This window comes from Emys orbicularis, chromosome 1, assembly GCF_028017835.1.
Source record: "Emys orbicularis isolate rEmyOrb1 chromosome 1, rEmyOrb1.hap1, whole genome shotgun sequence".
In the NCBI taxonomy this organism is placed as follows: Eukaryota; Metazoa; Chordata; order Testudines; family Emydidae; genus Emys; species Emys orbicularis.
The window spans coordinates 208784941-208804129 of record NC_088683.1 but is presented as its reverse complement, the minus strand read 5'-3'; the positions used below and the strand labels follow the sequence as shown (position 1 = coordinate 208804129).

Below are 19189 nucleotides of genomic sequence, written 5' to 3'. Positions count from 1 at the left end.
GCCTTTTACAAGGATGGGGAAGTATTACCGTCCTCATCTTAAAGCTGGGATAACTGAGTCACAGACTTGCTCAAAGTAATAGAGCAAGTCAGTAACAGAGCCAGGAATAGAACCCAGTTCTCTTGACATGTAGTCACTGCTTTAACTACAGGAACATATTGTTATGCAAGTCCCATTAGCCCCAGCATTGCCCACAATCACACTAAAGGCTTCCTATATTAAGACACATAGAGACGTGTCTTTTGCTTGTTAGTGTCATTTTATGCTGGACAAAAACATAGCTTTAAGCATGCAAAAATAACCCCACCTAACAAAAAAATCTTATTTTAGCAAAAAAAACCCTGACATAATATTTTGCTTCTTGTGAATCTGTCAACAACCTGAACTGTTTCTGCTTTCACCAGGGCTGTGATTTCTTTATTTTTAGCTTCAGTTGTCATCCTCCCCTCCCCAATCACTTTCTGTTTTAAAACATCTACACACAATGAATAGGTCTTTTATCACATTCATGGGAATGCTCCTGTAACCCCACCCACACAGCGATGAGCACCTGAGCTGCAAGTCTGCCTAGGAACACTGGCACGCAGGCCCACATTTTCAAAGGCCCTGGCTTGCCAGACAAAAAGGCTGCATTTTCCAATTCTGTTACTTCAACTGAGTTAGCCTAACAAGAAGTCCCATTAAGATGCAGGCTAACATGTCGGAAGCCATATCGGCAGGCTGTATTTTAAGCTTAGTCTCCCCACTAGACCACGCAGTGGCAAGCTAACACAGTTTGAGATGTGTTAGCCTGCACCTTCATGGAGCTTTTTAATTGTGTTAACTCAACTGAACTAACATGATTGAAAAACACACCCTTTCTGTCTGGCAAGATGTACCCAAAGACTCTGCCCTTATGTGTCCAGTACCTGACTTATGCTTGCAAATTTCTGCAGCAGTTGTAAGAGCTATTGACTATGTTTGTGCATTCCTAGGTGCGCGCACACAGCAACGGAATTGTACTCGTAACCAGGCACTGGGGATTAGTATGGGCATGTGCAAGGGTGTGTGTGCCCTGAGGCATGCAGGTCCAAACATTTGAGTCACAAAGTGCAACTAAAAAGGTCCCACAAAAACTGCAATATATTTGAATAAATCTTTCATGTTTACCTAATCAAACTTACTGTCATTTGTAGGGTTTTACTATCCCTCCCACACAATAACAGCTGTCAACTTTGTTATGTTATAATTTACCCCATTCTTGCACATGAATTGCAATTCAATTTTAGATACAAACTCAAGCTATATAAATTTCACTCTGACATCTTCACTATGCAGCATTTATACCCAAAGGAATACCTCAGTTTGAAGAGCAATATACATACCATCTCCTTTCTGCCTTCATCCTTCTCTTGAAGTTTCAGATGAGCAGACACCTATTATATAAGCACACAATATGTTGCAAGTTAAATTGGAACTGGTCAACAACATGACATCTTTGGAACATCCATTGTAAGTCTAAGGGCAGGTCTGCACTTAAAATGCTGCATCGGCGCAAATACACCAACGCAGCTGTGCTGCTGAAGCTCTGACAGAAGAGCTACTCCTATTGGTGTAGTTAATCCACCTCCGTGAGAGGCAGCAGCTATGTCGACAGGAGAAGCTCTCCCGCTGACATAGCGCTGTCTGCACCAGGGGTTAGGTTTTGGACAATTTGTTCTAAAATGAGGCAGAAATTAGAAAACAGAAGCTTAAGAAGAGCAGTATTAGCTATGAAGTTCTAATCATGAGTATAGTGTAGGCATATGCATGCTTTCTTAAGGGACCACTCAAGGCTCCGACAAAAATAAGTGCTTAATAGAGATGCTTTATCATATCAGAAAGGATAGTCCAGTGGACAAGGAAGCGGAGTGGGATGCAGGAAGTTCAATTCCTAGCTCTGCCACACCCTTCCTGTGTGATGCTGGATAAGTCACAGTCTCTCTTCTTTAGCTCCCCATCTGTAAAGTGATGATAGCAATACTTTCCTACCTCACAGAAGTGTTATAAAGATAAATTCATTAGTGTTTGGTAAGTGCTCAGATACTACAGTGATGTAGAAAATAAGTAGAGAGATAAATAATCCTGTATAAGACGCCATCTGCTGTCCTAAGAGGTAACTAAAAAATTCTGCTCTACCTTTATAAGAAGCAATTAAATGTTAAGTAATTAATTTTTTGTCAGCACTTTGAGTGGTTAATTTAGACAAAGTATATCATCTGGGCCCAACTTACCAAAAGAGGCTCTCTTTTTTCAGCTGTAGTTTAGTCAGCCACTTTGAAAAACATTACCCTATTGGTCTTTGACTTTGACTTCAACTAAATGAACCAGGAAAGCTTTCTGACAGAGACGATCCCTTCCAGAAATCAGTATTAGAACAATTACAACTCTGGAAAGTTAACAGATAAGGCATAGGCCAGACTAGGTGATCATAACGGTCCCTTGTGGCCACAGAGAATTGATGAAAGCCCCTTTCCCCTTACCAAATGATAATAGCCATGAACTACTGACTTTATATATTGAAGGTTCGGCAGGTACAACAAAACTATTGGGCTGATTTTCTCATCAAACTGAAGAGCAGAAGGTTCCAGACTGAACACTCAAGCTGGCTCTCAGCACTATGGGCACTATGTCAAGAGTGAAGAGGAAGAGCTTTATATCTACTTTAAGGCCTGGGCTTCTTCACAGGGAGTCCAGGTAAAGACAGAAGGAAAGAGGCTGTATCTGAGGGCTCCTGGACCCAAGACAGGGACAAAAGAGTAGTGACAGCCAGGAGTCCTGGCATACAGCAGCATCATGACAGCATGGAATCACCTGGTTAGGACGTGGAAAGCTGACAGGGAGATTTAACAGGTCACCTGCCAGTGTTCCCAGGAAAGAGATTCACACAGGGCTCTCACAGACTCACTCAGTCTGGCAACGCTGGCCATGACCAGCATTTCAGACTCCAGTAGTTGGCAGCTACTGGAATACGGAACAAGTGACAGGATACTGGTAGTTGCCCTTCTCTGGTACCAGCCTATTGTTGCCGTTATTATCCAGACACTAGCCTTTCATGGTATTTTATTTCCCTGAGGGGGAAATGAATCACAAATTTTCTTCTGAACCCTAACTGTGATCTTAAAACAGCAGCAAAACCAGGAAGACTCAAGTGAAGTCCAGTCTAACACCTAGAACCACAGCAAGGAATAAAAATGTGTTCTCCTGCATGGAGGGTGCCTCTCTAGTCCCACACCCCAAACCAATCAGAACCAGAAAGAAAGTTCACCATCATAGCTTCTTGGACAGAAAGATGAGGGAGCAGCATGTCATCTTGCATGATGTAACAGGACACTTTGCGAAAAGAGCGCAGGTCACGAGGCTGCCCGTTAATGAAGATCGCTCCTTTCATCCCTGTCTCTCTGAAATGAAACAAACACGTGAGTTAGCATGAGAGTTACCTTTACAATCTTTACTACACAGCTCAGAGAGTGGGCCCATTGGGCAATTTTAGCCACTTTTTAGGTGATTTCTTAGGACCAAAACAGACAGTAGAGCGAGTGCACATGTCAAGTGTGTGTGTTTATTGTTTCAGAAGAAATGTCACATCTTGGCAAAAAATTTAATTCAAGCTTGTGCAAAAAGTGTGCTGCCCACTTGGATGCTTGCAGAAATGCGGAGTCATTTCTTAAAAGGCTGTTTGTGAGGTGTCTCTGCCCCTCCTTTTTGTGATCTGGTGGCAGCAGCTGCAGAAAGCAACAGCTTATGGGGGGAGGGGAGGGAAAACCACCCAGTTGTTTCACATATTGCAGTTTAATCAAGAATTATTCTTACATCCTGAAAATTTTGATGGAAACATATTCTTAAGTGTCGATAAAACCTAATTTAAAATACTCCACAGATAAAATCTTGGGCCAAATTCATCAGATGGATGGTGAGCAGCCATTTTTTATTTTTGGAATTTTAATAAATATATATTAGTCTTGCATTTTTGCATTTAAAAAAATAACTCAGAAATGTCTGCTGCATGGAACATAGGAACATGGCAATGGGGATAGTATAATTCAATATTTGTGAAGCACTTATTTTCTACAAATATTGGGTGAGAGTCTGTAGAGAGGCGGAGTGGCCTCCATCCAAACTAGAGAGCAAAGGACCACTACACTCCCCCAAGTGGGTGGAGCTAAATCCGCCCCGCCCTCAGAAGTCCAGAGGTGGGACAGGAAGTATAAAAGGAGAGCCCTGGAGCTCAGTTGTGGCTGGACCACCAGAGGAAGCAGACATCTTTTTTAGGGAGCTGAGAGTTCTACAGGACTCCAGACTTGCCAAGCAGAGCTGCCCCCTGCGGTCAGAAGAGATATATGAGTAACTCAAGTAGCTGCCAGGACTGCCACCAGACGAATGCGCTGAGAAGCTGTGGGGACAGCTGGCTGCCAAGTACTCCGAGGAAACAGAGGACCTTTGGACTACGGAGCCCTACACCCAGACTGTGGTAGGAAGTAGTCCCGGGAAAACAGACTTTAGTCCGGTTACACTGCTGGAGAATGAGTCACCGTGTTTCGGTGGGATCCCCGCTGACCCAGTGGCGGAAGGGGGGCCCTGTGAGGGGGCCCTGGCCTGGGATCCAGTGGAGTAAGGTGGGCCCAGGTCCTCCTACCCCCTGCTGCCAACCTCACCCCTGGGGTGGCAGCCTACTTCCCCTTGGCTGGAAGGCCCTATGCCAGGCTTTGACTAGCCCCAGCCAGTGTTTGGCCCCAGACTGTGTTTGCTGTCTGCTCCAGCCTGCAGGCTGTAGCTAAAGATGGCTTATGCTCTTGCCCCGCCCAGACGGTCAGAATGTCCCCCCAGACTATTGGTTACTGTGTGCCTGGAGTGAGGCAGAGTGGCCTCCCTCCCCACTCGAGAGCAAGGGACCACTACAGAGTCTTTTTGCTTTTTCAGTGGAGGTCAGACTAAATTATCAGCGTGGTCCTTTATACTGACCTGTACCCTGCCAGGATATTCATGAGTGTTGATTTCCCAGCCCCAGAAGGACCCATAATTGCAACAAGTTCTCCACTGCTGAACTTCCCTGAAATTCCTTTCAAAAGGGTCTTGTAACCTGAAGGAAGAAAGAAAGAAAATATTACTAAATGGTGACACTTCACAGTTATTTACTGTACGTAAAATATACTTCACCTATGCAGAGGTGACAAGGATGGCTGTTAGTGAGTGAAATGCAGGAGGTTGGCAGTTATATCAGCACACCACAGCCATTACCACAACCTACAGACTGCACTGGAGGTTGCAGCCTTTTTCTACTACGTGAGTAGTGGTGATGAGGCTACACTGATCCATTTAAAAATGGCTCTATTCTTGATTCACTCCAAGAACATAAGAACGGTCCTACTGGGTCAGATCAAAGTTCCATCTAGCTCAGCATCCTGTCTTCCGAAAGTGGCCAATGCCAGGTGCCCCAGAGGGAATGGACAGAACAGGTAATCATCAAGTGATCCATTCCCTGTTGCCCATTCCCAGCTTCTGGCAAACAGAGGCTAGGGACACCATCCCTGCCCATCCTGGCTAATAGCCATTAATGGACCTATCCTCCGTGAATTTATCTAGTTCTTTTTTGAACCCTGTTATAGTCTTGGCCTTCACAACTGCCTCTGGCAAAGAGTTCCACAGACTGACTGTGCGAAAAAATACTTCCTTTTGTTTGTTTTAAACTGCTGCATATTAATTTCATTTGGTGACCCCCTGTTCTTGTGTTATGAGAAGAACTAAATAACACTTCCTTCTTTACTTTCTCCTCACCAGGCATGATTGTATAGACCTCTATCATATCCCACCTTAGTCATCTCTTTTCCATGCTGAAAAGTCCCAGTCTTATTAATCTCTCCTCATATGGCAGCCGTTCCATACCCCTAATAATTTTTGTTGCCTTTTCTGAACCTTTTCCAATTCCGATACATCTTTTTTGAGATGGGGCGACCACATCTGCATTCAGGATTCAAGATGTGGGCATACCATGGATTTATATAGAGGCAATATGGTATTTTCTGTCTTATTATCTATCCCTTTCTTAATGATTCCCAACAGTCTGTTAGCTTTTTTGATTGCCGCTGCACATTGAGTGGATGTTTTCAGAGAACTATCCACAATGACTCCAAGATCTCTTTCTTGAGTGGTAACAGCTAATTTAGACCCCATCATTTTATATGTATAGGTTGGATTATGTTTTCTAATGTGCATTACTTCGCATTTATCAACATGGAATTTCATCTGCCATTTTGTTGCCCAGTCACCCAGTTTTGAGAGATCCTTTTGTAGCTCTTTGCAGTCTGCTTGGGACTTAACTATCTTGAGTAGTTTTGTATCATCTGCAAATGTTGCCACCTCACTGTTTACCCCTTTGTCCAGATCATTTATGAATATGTTGAATAGTACTGATCCCAGTACAGACCCCTGGGGGACACCACTATTTACCTCTCCCTGTTCTGAAAAGTGAACATATATTCCTACCCTTTGTTTCCTATCTTTTAATCAGTTACCGATCCATGAGAGGACCTTCCCTCTTATCCCATGACAGCTTACTTTGCTTAAGAGCCTTTGGTGAGGGACCTTATCAAAGGCTTTCTGAAAATCTAAGTACAGTATATCCACTGGATCCTCCTTGTCCACAATTTTTTTCTAAAGTGACTTAGGAATCCAACTGCCATTTTCCAAAGGCTTTGTCCCTGTATATTAGTCGGGTGCTAGCCTCTCCATTACAATCCCTACTACTCAGGAGTTAATACCTCAGCTTTGAAGCAAAAATCCAGGCAGTTGCTTCAAGTTTTATTCAAAGTCTCTGCCCAACAAAAAAATAAAAAGTAATATTCTTCATATTTGGATATCTTAAAAGCAAAACATATAATATTTGTCTTTTCCCCTCAAAGACGACAACAAAAGTAACATGGCAAAAGGAGACATACTGTGCAGAAGATCCTACTTGATTATTTCCTCCTAAAGATAGGCCTGAACCAAAACTCTAAGGGTTTCTGTACAGGGAAATTGACCAGAATAGCTATTGCAGAATGTGCCCACATGGGAATCTATTTTGAAATAGCTATAGCACATTAAATTCACATTCTACCTATCCAGCATAACTTCCTCATGTAGACATGCCCTAAATTAGAACAGCCCCAAAATTTGGATCTGCAGATTAAACTCATAGCCGCACCTACATTTGATCAGATGAATGAAGACCTTAGATTCAAACATTATGATCTGGGTCCATTTCTAGCTGCTTAATGACAACCTTTGAAAGTATACCCAATCTAACAATATGGCTGTTGTGCACTGAAATTCAGGACCTACCTTTACTTGCTCACACCTGAATTCAGTGTTCTGAATGCATAAAACTGCCTAGATTAGCACTCAAACAGATGACATCTAGTTAACTATCATTTATAAAGCTGAAGCCACATTAACACAGAGACTGTTGACTGCAGAACATCACTGACTAATTGGATTTTCATTCTAACCTGTATCTGTGATCCACTAATCTGATTACTTGGATTTAGAGGTCTTTTTCCTTCAACTGAACCTGGGAGATACACTAGTGAGTGTGACGTGCATTTATACTTCTCAGGAATGCCTCTCCTTTTGTTTCTAAAGAGTTAAAAAACAACCCTTTGCTTGGGTTAAACTTTGTAACCTGAAAATATTGGCCAGGTGGCAGGAAACAGCCATGCTTTGTGTTGAATGTTTCTATAATGAAATGAAAACAAAAATGGAGGAGGAAAGAAAAGAACCAAGCACATGACATGTTGGGATTTGGCAATCCACTGAACCTAGGTTAGTTAATATGCAGAAAGAATTTACACACAATGTGTTACATATTCCCACTGCTGGAATTATTAGCATAGATTCTAACTGGGACACTGAAATGCCAGAAAATGAACTTTCACAAGCACCAAGAAAATAGGCGGTAGATTCTCTTCACATTATTTCTGTCTCTTCGTTACCACTTCATGGCCCATCCTTCCTTATCTTGTTTTCCTTTCATCTCCAGATTCCCTCTTCTCTTTCTCGGTCTCCCCTTCTCCTTTATGTCTTCTCCTCCTCCTCTGTGTTCTCTGTTCATCCTGCTCCAGTAACACTGAGGGCACCCTTGCCATTGAGGGATCTTTCTGATCCACACTCTAGTTTCTGCTCTGAGTGTTCCACAGGCAAGGAACACAACCATGGCCAGAATAAGTAAGCTCAAATACTTCTGGAGGGAGCAACATGCCTGCTCCCAATACCACAGGCCATTGTCTAAAAGTAATTAACAAAATACACCCATATACTGGCTCTGAAACCATCCCTCCATTTTTTTTCACAAGCCAGAGGATATTTGTTTTGAAATGCTGGCCTGATCTGACTAATGCAGGTCATCTGGGAGCTGGCAATATGCTATGTGCTTAAGCATGACCCTAATGGTGCAATATTACAATCTCCATATGGAGCGAACCTCAAGAAGAACTGTAATAACATTAGTTTAAAGAGCCTGCCGTGCGAGGGTTAGGAGAAGGGAATCCAGAAAGGCAAGGCTGAGATACCAGTGGCTGGCTGGGTTGCCCTTGATGTCAGTATCACCACAGATTGTATCCCAGAATTCAAGGGAAAGAAAAATCATACCTTTTTGAAGGGTATGTTTTTAAAATATGTTAAGATTTATTTATTTATTTAATAATTGTAATAGGGATATGGCCCTCCACACTGGTCCTTTATGTCCAATAAGGATGAGTTTTAAGTACTCTTGGCTTTACCTCAGGTCTTTAGTAGACTGATGAAGGACCAGTATGTCAGACCTTATCACTCAATTAAAATTACTATACATTACATGTAAATGTGATACCCTTACGCTGGGTGAAAACCTGGCCCCACTGAAGTCAATAAAGAGAATTTTATCATTAACTTCAATGAATCCAGGATTTCACTCATTAGGTAGCACTTTACTCCCACAACTAGCCCAAGTACTAGCTTAGTTTAGAATACTATTGACTGAAAGAAAGGCCAATAATGAAGCTCATTTGATAACACAGAAAATACCATTGTAACTTTTTGGTACACCACTTTCTACTGTTTGAGATTGTTCTGATATAGATTTTTACTCTATAGGATAGTTTATTCTCACTGTAAGGATTTCATAATATGCAACACATCATAAGCACCAAGAATAGTGCAGTAAGTACATGCTTCATAACTCTTTTATATTATAGCATAAAGAACTGGGCCAGTTATAAATACTTACGGAGATATAATCCAAAAGATACTTTTGGAGCCTAAAAAATTTTCATAGCCTCAAAATATTCATCTAAAATATACATTTATTGACTAAAAATCAAGGCTTTCTTTACTAGTAGCTACACTAGTTTTACTAAAACAGGTTAAAATATATTTCCACTACTAGTCCACCTAATAACTGAAAAATAAACTAGGCTTGTTTTAATTGCATTTTCCTTTTGAAATTTTATTTGTAAATCTGTAAGTCAAGTTTCAGTGTATTTTGTAACTTAAGTTTTTTCACTATAAAAACTCTTCTAAATGGAAATGAGAGATCTCCTGCCAAAAGGAGATGTAATTTGCAACAAGTCGTTGCTCAGGGCCTGTCCATTAAATTGAAGAAAATAGCTAAAACTGCAGAAAAATAAGGACTATCCTGATCTTCAATTAGACAGATTTAGACATTTGGATCCAGCACTACTGTCTTTGGCAGGATACATTTTAAGCATCTTACATACTGTACTTTGACTGGAGTGGACTAAACTTCCCAAAATCATCTTCATGACACACACAGTGCAAGTGTAAGAGAATGATTTAAAAGGAGAAGGAAAAAGAAACTCATAATGAATTTTAGATCAGGATGTCATTAATTGGCATTTCAGACCACTAAGTCCCAACATATACAACTCCATACCTTATTCTCAGCAGGAGTGGGTGAGAGGTCTTTCTACTTACAAAGGTTAATTCTGCCAAATCAAAGAGAGGAGATTTTACTATGTAGTGGTAGCATTGTGCCTCGCGTAATCCCTTATCAGGAATTAAAAACATTCTGAGCCGTAAGTAACTAGAGACTTCTGTTACAGAATATTGAGGCTAATCTTCCACAGAATCAGTTGACCTATAAATTCTATACTGGAGTCACATGTCTTTCATGAGGAATGGATTATGTGTTTGGAAACATTTGCGTTTCTTAAATACAGGGACTGCTTTCCAGTGATATATCTACCACGTATAGCAAAATTTCCCTTATTTCCCAATTCACTTTGGCCACATTGTTCCATTTGCGCACTGATTCATGTTGGGGGAGCAAGGAGTTGCACTGCTTTAGAGGAAGTTCAGGGAGGCATTGTACCTCAGAGAGGCATAATCCATTCTTAGAGTTGCCAGTGTGCGTTAAGGACTATGGTCAGTCCTGATCTAAATAGGTAAATCTCTGCTGAATTCAGTAGAGTTACACCAAGGTTGAATTTAGCCCTAGACTGTAAGATACTTTCACCAAAATTATTTTATTTTTCTTAACAGAAAAATGACCTGGATTCTTAAAGGCACTGAACTCCTCTGATGTTTTCCAGGAGGCTCTGAGTGCTTTAAAGAATCAGGCCTGTATTTGGAATCTATCTGAAATAGCCCTTTTTTCTTTTTCTTTTTCTTTTTTTTGCAAGTTGTATCTTAAGCTGGCTAATCAGTTCATACTATTGTCAACAGGTGAACTAGTCAATTTCCTATCAAACATTCTTCCACCAGAAAATGTGGACGCATCAACATCAAAATGTGTTTCAATAAGGTTGTTTTAAAAATGACTTATTTTTTATATATATATCCTAATTTTAAATTTTATTTGTATCTTATCTTGATACTTTTATTTTTATATTATACCAGTTACTAAACAGATTACAGATTACCAAACCAATTACCAGTTAGAATATCAATTACCAATTTCAATAGTTATTACCAATGACCAGTTAGAATACCAATTACCAATGGCCTGTCAGAATATCAGTAACTAACTTCCAACTAACTAAATGCCATTTAGACTACCAACTACAATACCAATAATAAAGGCTAAGATTTTGTCATGGATATTTTTAGTAAAAGTCACGGACAGGTCACGGGCAATAAAGAAAAATTCATGGAAGCCCGTGACCTGGCCCTGATTTTAGTAAAAATAACCATGATAAAATGGGAAGGGACTGGGCAGCTGCTAGGTGGGTGGTAGCTCTGGCACCCACACCATCCATGGGGGCTCAGAGCTCCAGGGTCCCCCTGCCCCCTCCCCAGCAGTGGGGAGCTCTGGGGGTCCCCCTGTCCTCCCGTGGTGGCCGGGGAGCTGCAGGGATCCCCCTGTCCCCTGCAGAGGCTGGGAGCTGCAGCGTACCCCTCCTGCCTCAGGTGGCAGGGGGACCTCACAGCTCCCTGGTGCTGTGAGAGGCAGCAGGACCCTGCAGCTCCGAGCCACAGGGGCTGACATCACAGAGGTCTTTGGAATTCAGATTCCGTGACTTCCATGACCTCTGTGACAAAATCGTAGCCTTCCCAATAACCAATTACCAAAGTAATTGTCAATTACAATAACACTTAGGAATGACCACTTATAAAATAATTGGTTGTTATTCTATTATATTCTATTTTTAAAATAACTGAAATCTATTTTTAAATATAAAATAAAAATATTATAAAATTAAATAAAATAAAAAGTACAAAAATATAAAAAATCATACAAAAATAAAATATCAAATGTCAAAATTGAAATGAAATATTTGATTTTATCTAAATGAAAAGTTTTAATTCACATGAAACAAAATATTTCAGAAATTTTATTTCATGGGAAATTTTGACTTTTCAATCTAATTCAGATCAGTTGTTTCCAAAAATGTCAGCATTTCCCACAGAAGGAAGGGAGATTCCATGTTTTGACCAGCTCTAGTCAAAGAGGATGGAGGCACAGAATAGGTCCACAGTTAGGGATGCAAGATTGCCCAGCAGCGGAGTGCAATAAGCAAGTAGATTTCTCTAGCCCTCTGATCCTAGGTCAAGTACTAAGCAACCTTGTATTTCATGTATAAACAATTAACTTTCATCAACCAAATTAGGGAGATTTCCTTACATAATATAGAAGATAAGAGGGGTCTGTCTAACAGAGAAGAATTCTCTCTTTGCTGGAGTGAAAGGCTTTGTTGCAGGACTCAGCAGTGAAGAAGCTTGCAGGAGATTACATCTGCTTTCTCTGGTGAGGAATACGAGGGTTTCTGGGGCAACTGAGATTTTTCATTTTTTCCAAAATTAGAATAGTCCCAAGGCAGCACATGCTTAACTTTAAAGTGAACAGGACTACTCCTGTGCTTAAAGTTACGCACATGGTTATGAAGTAGGCTGCGGAACTGGGGTCAAAATCATCATTAGAACTACTGCTTCTCCAATGAATTTACTGAAGTAAATAACATCTTTAAGATGACAGATTCATTTGCATTTCATTGATGTAATGCATTCATTTGGTATTCAGAGAGATGTCACACAGACTTTCTAAAATTTCCGTGAGTTCTAGCATAATTCTGCATTCATTAATAGACATGCAGAGCCTGGCTGTGCTCCCATTTAAATCTATGGAAGTTTCACACTGTCTTAAATGGCAGCAGGACTGGGCCTTGAAAATGAATCTAAGCTGTTTCCATTGCATCACCAATTCTTTTGAAGGTTCTGAATAGCTGCTGATGCTGTTTATACCTCTACTGTACACATGCCATTGACACCTTTTTGCTTCTCCGTGGATTCTCATTGCATACAATGACTAGAACTGCTACCATCTGACCTTGAGGATGTTATAAATGTAGACAATTAGCACTGTCAGCTCCTATAAGCAACTGTCGGAAGACAGGATACTGGACTAAATGGACCTTTGGTCTGACCCAGTATGGCCGTTCTTATGTTCTTAACTGTTTTTATTTACATAAATATACAACCTCTCTCATCCTTTTATTAAACTACATACAAAAAACTATGCTAAAAGAGTGCTAAGATTGTAAAGTCACGGACTCTGAAATTAGGCAATGTCCGAATTAAGGCTTCCGATGCTCAGTGCAATTAGCACATCCACAAATTATATCAGACAGCCCCTGACAAATGCTAATGAATATGTGCAAGTGGCAATTTCCAGATGATTATAACTGAGTCAAATCTGGGTGGATATTCACACACAAAAGACATCTCTTTGATCCCGCCAAATTTCAAGTTCTTGCTCCAAAGCATAGAGGAGCTAGAGCTCTTCAAATAAACGTTTGGAAAAATGAACATTGGCAAAACAACCTATTTTTCTCTGTCATCTCAGTCTAGAGAACAGTCAAACCATTTTTGCTGAAACTTTCTCAGAAACCTCAACTTCAGGCAGACACCTGACCTGAGAAATTTCAGCCTAAATTGTTGAAGTTTGGCAAACTTATAAGCAACTGAAAACATGGGTTTATAACAGAAAGTGCTAGGAAACCCTAACTATAGGCATTGTAATCAGCTCCACCTTCCATATTTCTGCCTGCAGCCAGCTGTGGTTTATAAAAGCCTGAAGATTTTGTAAAGCAATCAGTGCTTCTACTGTGCTGGGCACCATTAACTATTATACAAAATTTATTTGCAACTGTTATTTTTCATTTTTGTACTATTTATTTTTCAGCAGGGATGTTATTTATTGCTCTTCAAAATCACCCAGCTGTAAATTCAACAAACCGTCCTGGCATTTAGGAAAATCAATAACCTATGTGACATTAATATTTTCACAAGAAACATGTTTTTTAAAATATTGTAGTTGCATCTGTTAACTTATTTTATCATAATTCAATTGCCTTGGTGAATTATAAAGAGAAACCTAGGAACTTTTTTGATTAGATTCTCTAGTGCTATTCCATTAGGAAAACAAAATGGTGTTTTCCTGCTCTAAAATCCCTGGGCCCAATTCTGATCTTTCTGACACCAGTGTAAGTCAAAGTACAGTGAAGTCCATGGAGTTCCCCAGTATAAAAAAACAATCTAAATGAGATCAGAATAGGGCCCTGTGTTCTTTTCTTTTTGCCTTGGGGCAGAAGTAGGGAATCTTCCTGTCATGCAAAAAGGCTCCTAGTAAATCCATGAGTCTGCTGTCTCACTGAGGTCCATTATGCCCATAAATTAATAGCTAAAGACCTCTCAGTTACTTACTACAGAACAAGGCAAGCATCCTGGGCAACATGGACTAACTTTTTAATGTTTCCTATTAAGGGACCAATTGGTTGAATTATTCAAGAGAAAAACAAGTTGTAAAAGTCCGCCCTGCGGAGGAAAGCTTCATGTGAGGATACTGTGAGGATGTGTACACAGTCCCTTTAAATCTGTAGCAGAAAGCCTGGCAGAACAGGGCTGGTGAAGGCTGGCAGAAACTCCGCAGTGAAGCAGAGCGGCACAGATACACTAGTCTTAGGCCAGGTCTACACTGGAAATTTTTGCTGGTATAATGTGGTTAGGGGGTGTGATTCCTTATGACATTTTCATGCTGGCAAAAAAAGTTTTTGCTAGTATCATTTATTTCCTTTGGGGAGCTGGTATAATCTACAAACTGCATCTCCCCTGGAAGGGTTCACCAGGGCAGCTATGCCACTAGACTGGTACACCCTTCCTAGGGAAAGCAAGGTCTTGTGGGTTTGTTTTCTTTATTTTAATGTTACTCTTTGTTCAGTGTTAGAAGCAAGCAGCTTTTTACCATTGCCACATGAAAAATACAAACAGCTAAGGAAAGTCACTGAAAAAATGTAACAAGCATTTGTCTCATTCTAAAACACAGATATTTGTCCTATTTGGGGGTTGATTTTTTTTAGGCTGCGTTGTCTTTCCATGTATCACATGCACAATTTGTTTACCATACTTATTTTAATATAGTGCTTGTGTGGTGTGTCAGTGACACAGATAGGGCACTGAAGTTCTCTGTTTATCCACAGAACAAGCTGATGACAGACTATGTCACACACAGCATTTCACCAATGTTCCTCACACCTCACCTACATTTAGACTAGTGTAAACTGAAATCCAATATTCATATCAGCTCAATCCTTGGCCCAGAGGTGGGCAAACTATGGCCCGCGGGCCACATCCGGGCCATGGCACCCTCCTGCCCAGCCCCTGAGCTCCTGGCCCAGGAGCCTAGCCCCTGGCCCCTCCCCGGCTGTTCCCCCTCCTCTGCAGCCTCAGCTCACTGCGCCGCCGGCGCAATGCTCTGGGCGGCCGGGCTGCGAGCTCTTGCCAGGCCACGGCTCTGCAGCTGCGCTGCCCGACCCGGTGCTCTGTGCTGCGCGGTGGCGTGGCTGGCTCCAGCCAGGCGGCATGGCTGCCTGTCCTGGTGCTCTGGGCGGCGCAGCTGTAGCGCCACCAGCCACCGGTGCTCCAGGCAGTGCGGTAAGGGGGCAGGGACCAGGGGGGTTTGGATAGAGGGCAAGGGAGTTCGGGGTGGTGGTCAGGGGGCAGGGGTATGGATAGGGGGCGGGGCGGTCAGAGGGCGGGGAACAGGGGGGTTGAATGGGGGCAGGAGTCCCGGGGGGGGCAGTCAAAAAGGAGAGGGGGGTTGGATGGGGCGACGGGGGGCAGTCAGGGGCAAGGGTTCTGGGGGCGGTCAGGGAAACGGGCTGGTTGAATGGGGCAGGGGTCCCAGGGGGGCAGTCAGGAATGAGAGGAGGGGTTGGATGGGGCAGTCAGGGGCGGAGGGTCCGGGGGGGGGGGAGGTCAGGGAGGGTTGGATGGGGCAGGAGTCCCGGGGGGGCCATCAGGGGGCAAGAAGCGGGGGGGGGGGGTCAGATGGGGGGGGGGGGCCGGGCCACACCTGGCTGTTTGGGGAGGCACAGCCTCCCCTAACCAGCCCTCCATACAATTTTGGAAACGCGATGTGGCCCTCAGGCCAAAAAGTTTTCCCGCCCCTACCTTGGCCTCTGCTGAGAACAGGCCATTACCCTAAGGAAACAGTTGTGCTTGTGAAAGAGACCATGGCCATCATCAGCACCTTACTAACTGCCACCACAATAGGTCTAACAAGTTTTGGCTGCTGAAGATGCTAGAAAAGCAAGCAGGGAGTGAGTGCAGGAAGACTCTGCTGGAGTTCTCAGAGAAGATCATCCCAGAGTGGAGTTCCAACTGCGTACCCTTTCCTTCACACAGCTGACTGTATCAGCTCAAGAACAAGCAACACAAGTAATTTGTTTGCCTCCAAACCTGGGTCAGCAGAGAGGAAGTTCCAGCCCACTTCAAGCTGATCAAATCTCATAGCCAACATTCTAAGTAGCAAATGAGTGCAAAGTTACCATGAACAAGTTCGTTAATCTATTTGGTGTCCTGAACAGATAAACAACACGTCTATCATAGCAACACCTTCATGGTTCTATAGATGTTCATTCCTATGTTTTATTCATGTTTACGAGGCTCCAGAAAACCAAATGATTTCTGTACACATATCAAGACCTTTAGTTTTCACTCTTTAGCTCTATAACCCAAAGAAAGCCTGAGAAATGTGGAACTCTCAAAGTTAGGTGAGTGTAGGTCCTCCTCAGTCCCACTACGAAATGTGGGTTTATGGTTTGAGTAGGAGGTCTGGGAATCCAGACTTCTGAGTCCTTTTATAGCTTTGCCATTGGCTAACTGTGCAGCCTTGGGGACAACTCACTTATGAACAGATTTTCAAAGATGAGTGTGTGTCTCTAGTTTCTGCATACAAATACCATAACTGTGCATACAAATTAGGTCTGTGACTACTTACCTGGCCAATTAAGCATCTCACTAGCCACATAAATAAATAAATAAAAATTGCAGTATTTCCTGCAAAAAGAAAATCTGCACCCTACCCAGCTCTACTTATTAGTTACATCTTGACAATGTGGTATGCATTTGTGCGCACATAGTTGAACACCCATAATGTATGTGTGCAGCTTTCATGTTTACATATGCAAATTGGGTATTTATTTATTTATTTATTTACATTCCAAAATGAAATGAAAACAAAAAATTGAAGTTTCCTGCAAAATGATATTCCAGGAAAACAAATAATTTTGGGTCAATCTCAATGTTTTATTTTGAGAAAATCAAAACATTTTTTTGTATTTTAATTTTGTTTATTTTATATTATATTATAAAAAATTGGAAAGTCATTTCAAAATGGAAAATCAAAACTTTCCATTATTTATAAATGAAAATTTAGTTGAAATCAAAATATTTCCAATACATGTTTTTCTTTAGACAAATCAGCATTTTCCAATGGAAAAGTGTTCTTTCAGAATATTTCCAAACAGCTCTACCATTCTGTGATGCAGTTTCCTCATTCAGAAAGTACTTACCTCTCAGTGCTACTGTCAGGGTTTACTAATCTTCAAAGAAGGGTTTTCAGATCTTTGATGAAAAATATTATTATTTTTAGGCATTGCTACAAAATAATTTAAACTTCAAAACCTCTTGACAAAAATTGATAAGCCAACTTAAGTCAACTCTAAACAATGATATTTGGGGAGAAAAATAGATATCTTTTAACTTCAAGGAAATGTGTAGGACAGAATGGGCATTCTGGAGAGACAGAGTGAAAATATATTGCTAAAACAATAGGAACTTTCCTTATTACAGAGAGACAGTTGGCATGTATACAAAGGGGGGCAAAATTCCACCTTGGGACTAGTAAATGGATTAAGGTAACTATCTACCAAAAAGGCATAGCAGGAAATTCACAGGCATTGGTCACAGTGGCTTCATCTGTCATTGGTATGTTACATTTACCTTTATGAACCATTTTGCACTTTATTGCTGGAATCCAAAGATCCCTATATTTATATTTTATCCATTTTCAGGGGTGCAGAACTACACGATTTTTCCATTGTCTGAGCTCTGTGACCCGCTTTATGACAATTAATGGAATTTACAATTGTAATGCAGTATTATTTGCCTCAGAGCAAACACCCTTCATTATATAAGTGTCTGTAAAGCAGCATGTCCTGGACTAAAAGATCAGAGGAGAAAGAAACACTGAATGCAGAAGTGTCTGAATTGGCCAGATCAAACATTTCAAGGTCCTCTTTAGTGCTCATTTTGGGGATTCTATTTCATTCAGCTTGACCAAACTAATTGCTTCTTTCATAGTTGGTGAAATAAAAAAGGTGTGTCAAGCTAATTTCTGTAGAGGTCTAATTTGCATTTCTAATTGTAGTCCATGGCCAGGTCTAGGGTTATACACTTCACTTAATCCACAGTAGATCCATGATCTAATAACAATGAAAGGGATTATACAAACTCCAACAGGAGAATATGGCCCCTATCTAGTAATTACACAAGCTACTGTTAAATTCAACTTTTCGAATTCAAATTCACTCAAGAATAAAAATGATGTCTGGCACTTTAGGACAAGTACTATTTGTGCCCTGTGTTTATTTGGGCATTTATACATGTAATTACACCTCTACCCCAATATAACGCAACCCGATATAACACGAATTCGGATACAATGCGGTAAAGCAGTGCTCCAGGAGGGGGGGCTGCGCACTCCAGTGGAACAAAGCAAGTTCACTATAACGCGGTTTCACCTATAACGCGGTACGATTTTTTAGCTCCCGAGGACAGCATTATATCGAGGTAAAGGTGTACCTGATTTGTATATGCTGATTAGTATGCAGTAATTGTGCGAATTAAGCACACAACTGCACACCAAAGTTATTACTATTTGTTATTTAGATTGTGCTAGAACCCACTTAGATTTTTCTAGGTGCTTCCCAGAAGAGGGTACAATCTAAACAACTGTTTTGAAAATCTGTCTTTTAAAATGAAATAAATAGAGCTGGGCATTTTTATTTTTTGGCTAATAACTTATTAGCTGAAAAATGCAGTTTTGGTTGACCTGAAACTATTCACGAATTCAAGTGGAGTTTGCTGAATAGTTTTGACTAAGCCAAAAAATTGAAATGTTTAGGTAATGTCAAAATGAACCATTTGATTTTGATATTACCAAAACATCTAATTTTTTTAGGCTGGAGTCACAAATGGCCAAAGGAGGCGATAGTCTCCTTATAACCTGAGATACAGAAGACCCCAGTTCGATTCTCTCCTCCACCTGATGTGGAAAAGGTATTTGAACATGGGTCCCCCATATTTCAGGAGAAGGACTATGGAATATTCTGGGTATGGCTCTCCCAATCTCTCCTGT

General features: G+C 41.3%; 1 protein-coding gene across 2 annotated transcripts in view; it reads right to left on the bottom strand.

The window, feature by feature from the left end:
- The window catches only part of ABCG1 (ATP binding cassette subfamily G member 1), a 75333-nt gene that overhangs the window by 15494 nt on the left and 40650 nt on the right, over positions 1-19189 (bottom strand). For both annotated transcript variants that reach the window (XM_065408058.1, XM_065408067.1), the window contains exons 3-5: positions 4981-5098; positions 3287-3419; positions 1365-1415 (exon numbers count right to left, since the gene is read on the bottom strand). In XM_065408058.1, coding sequence (XP_065264130.1) covers positions 1365-1415; positions 3287-3419; positions 4981-5098 — 302 coding nt within the window. The remainder of the gene's footprint in view (positions 1-1364; positions 1416-3286; positions 3420-4980; positions 5099-19189) is intronic.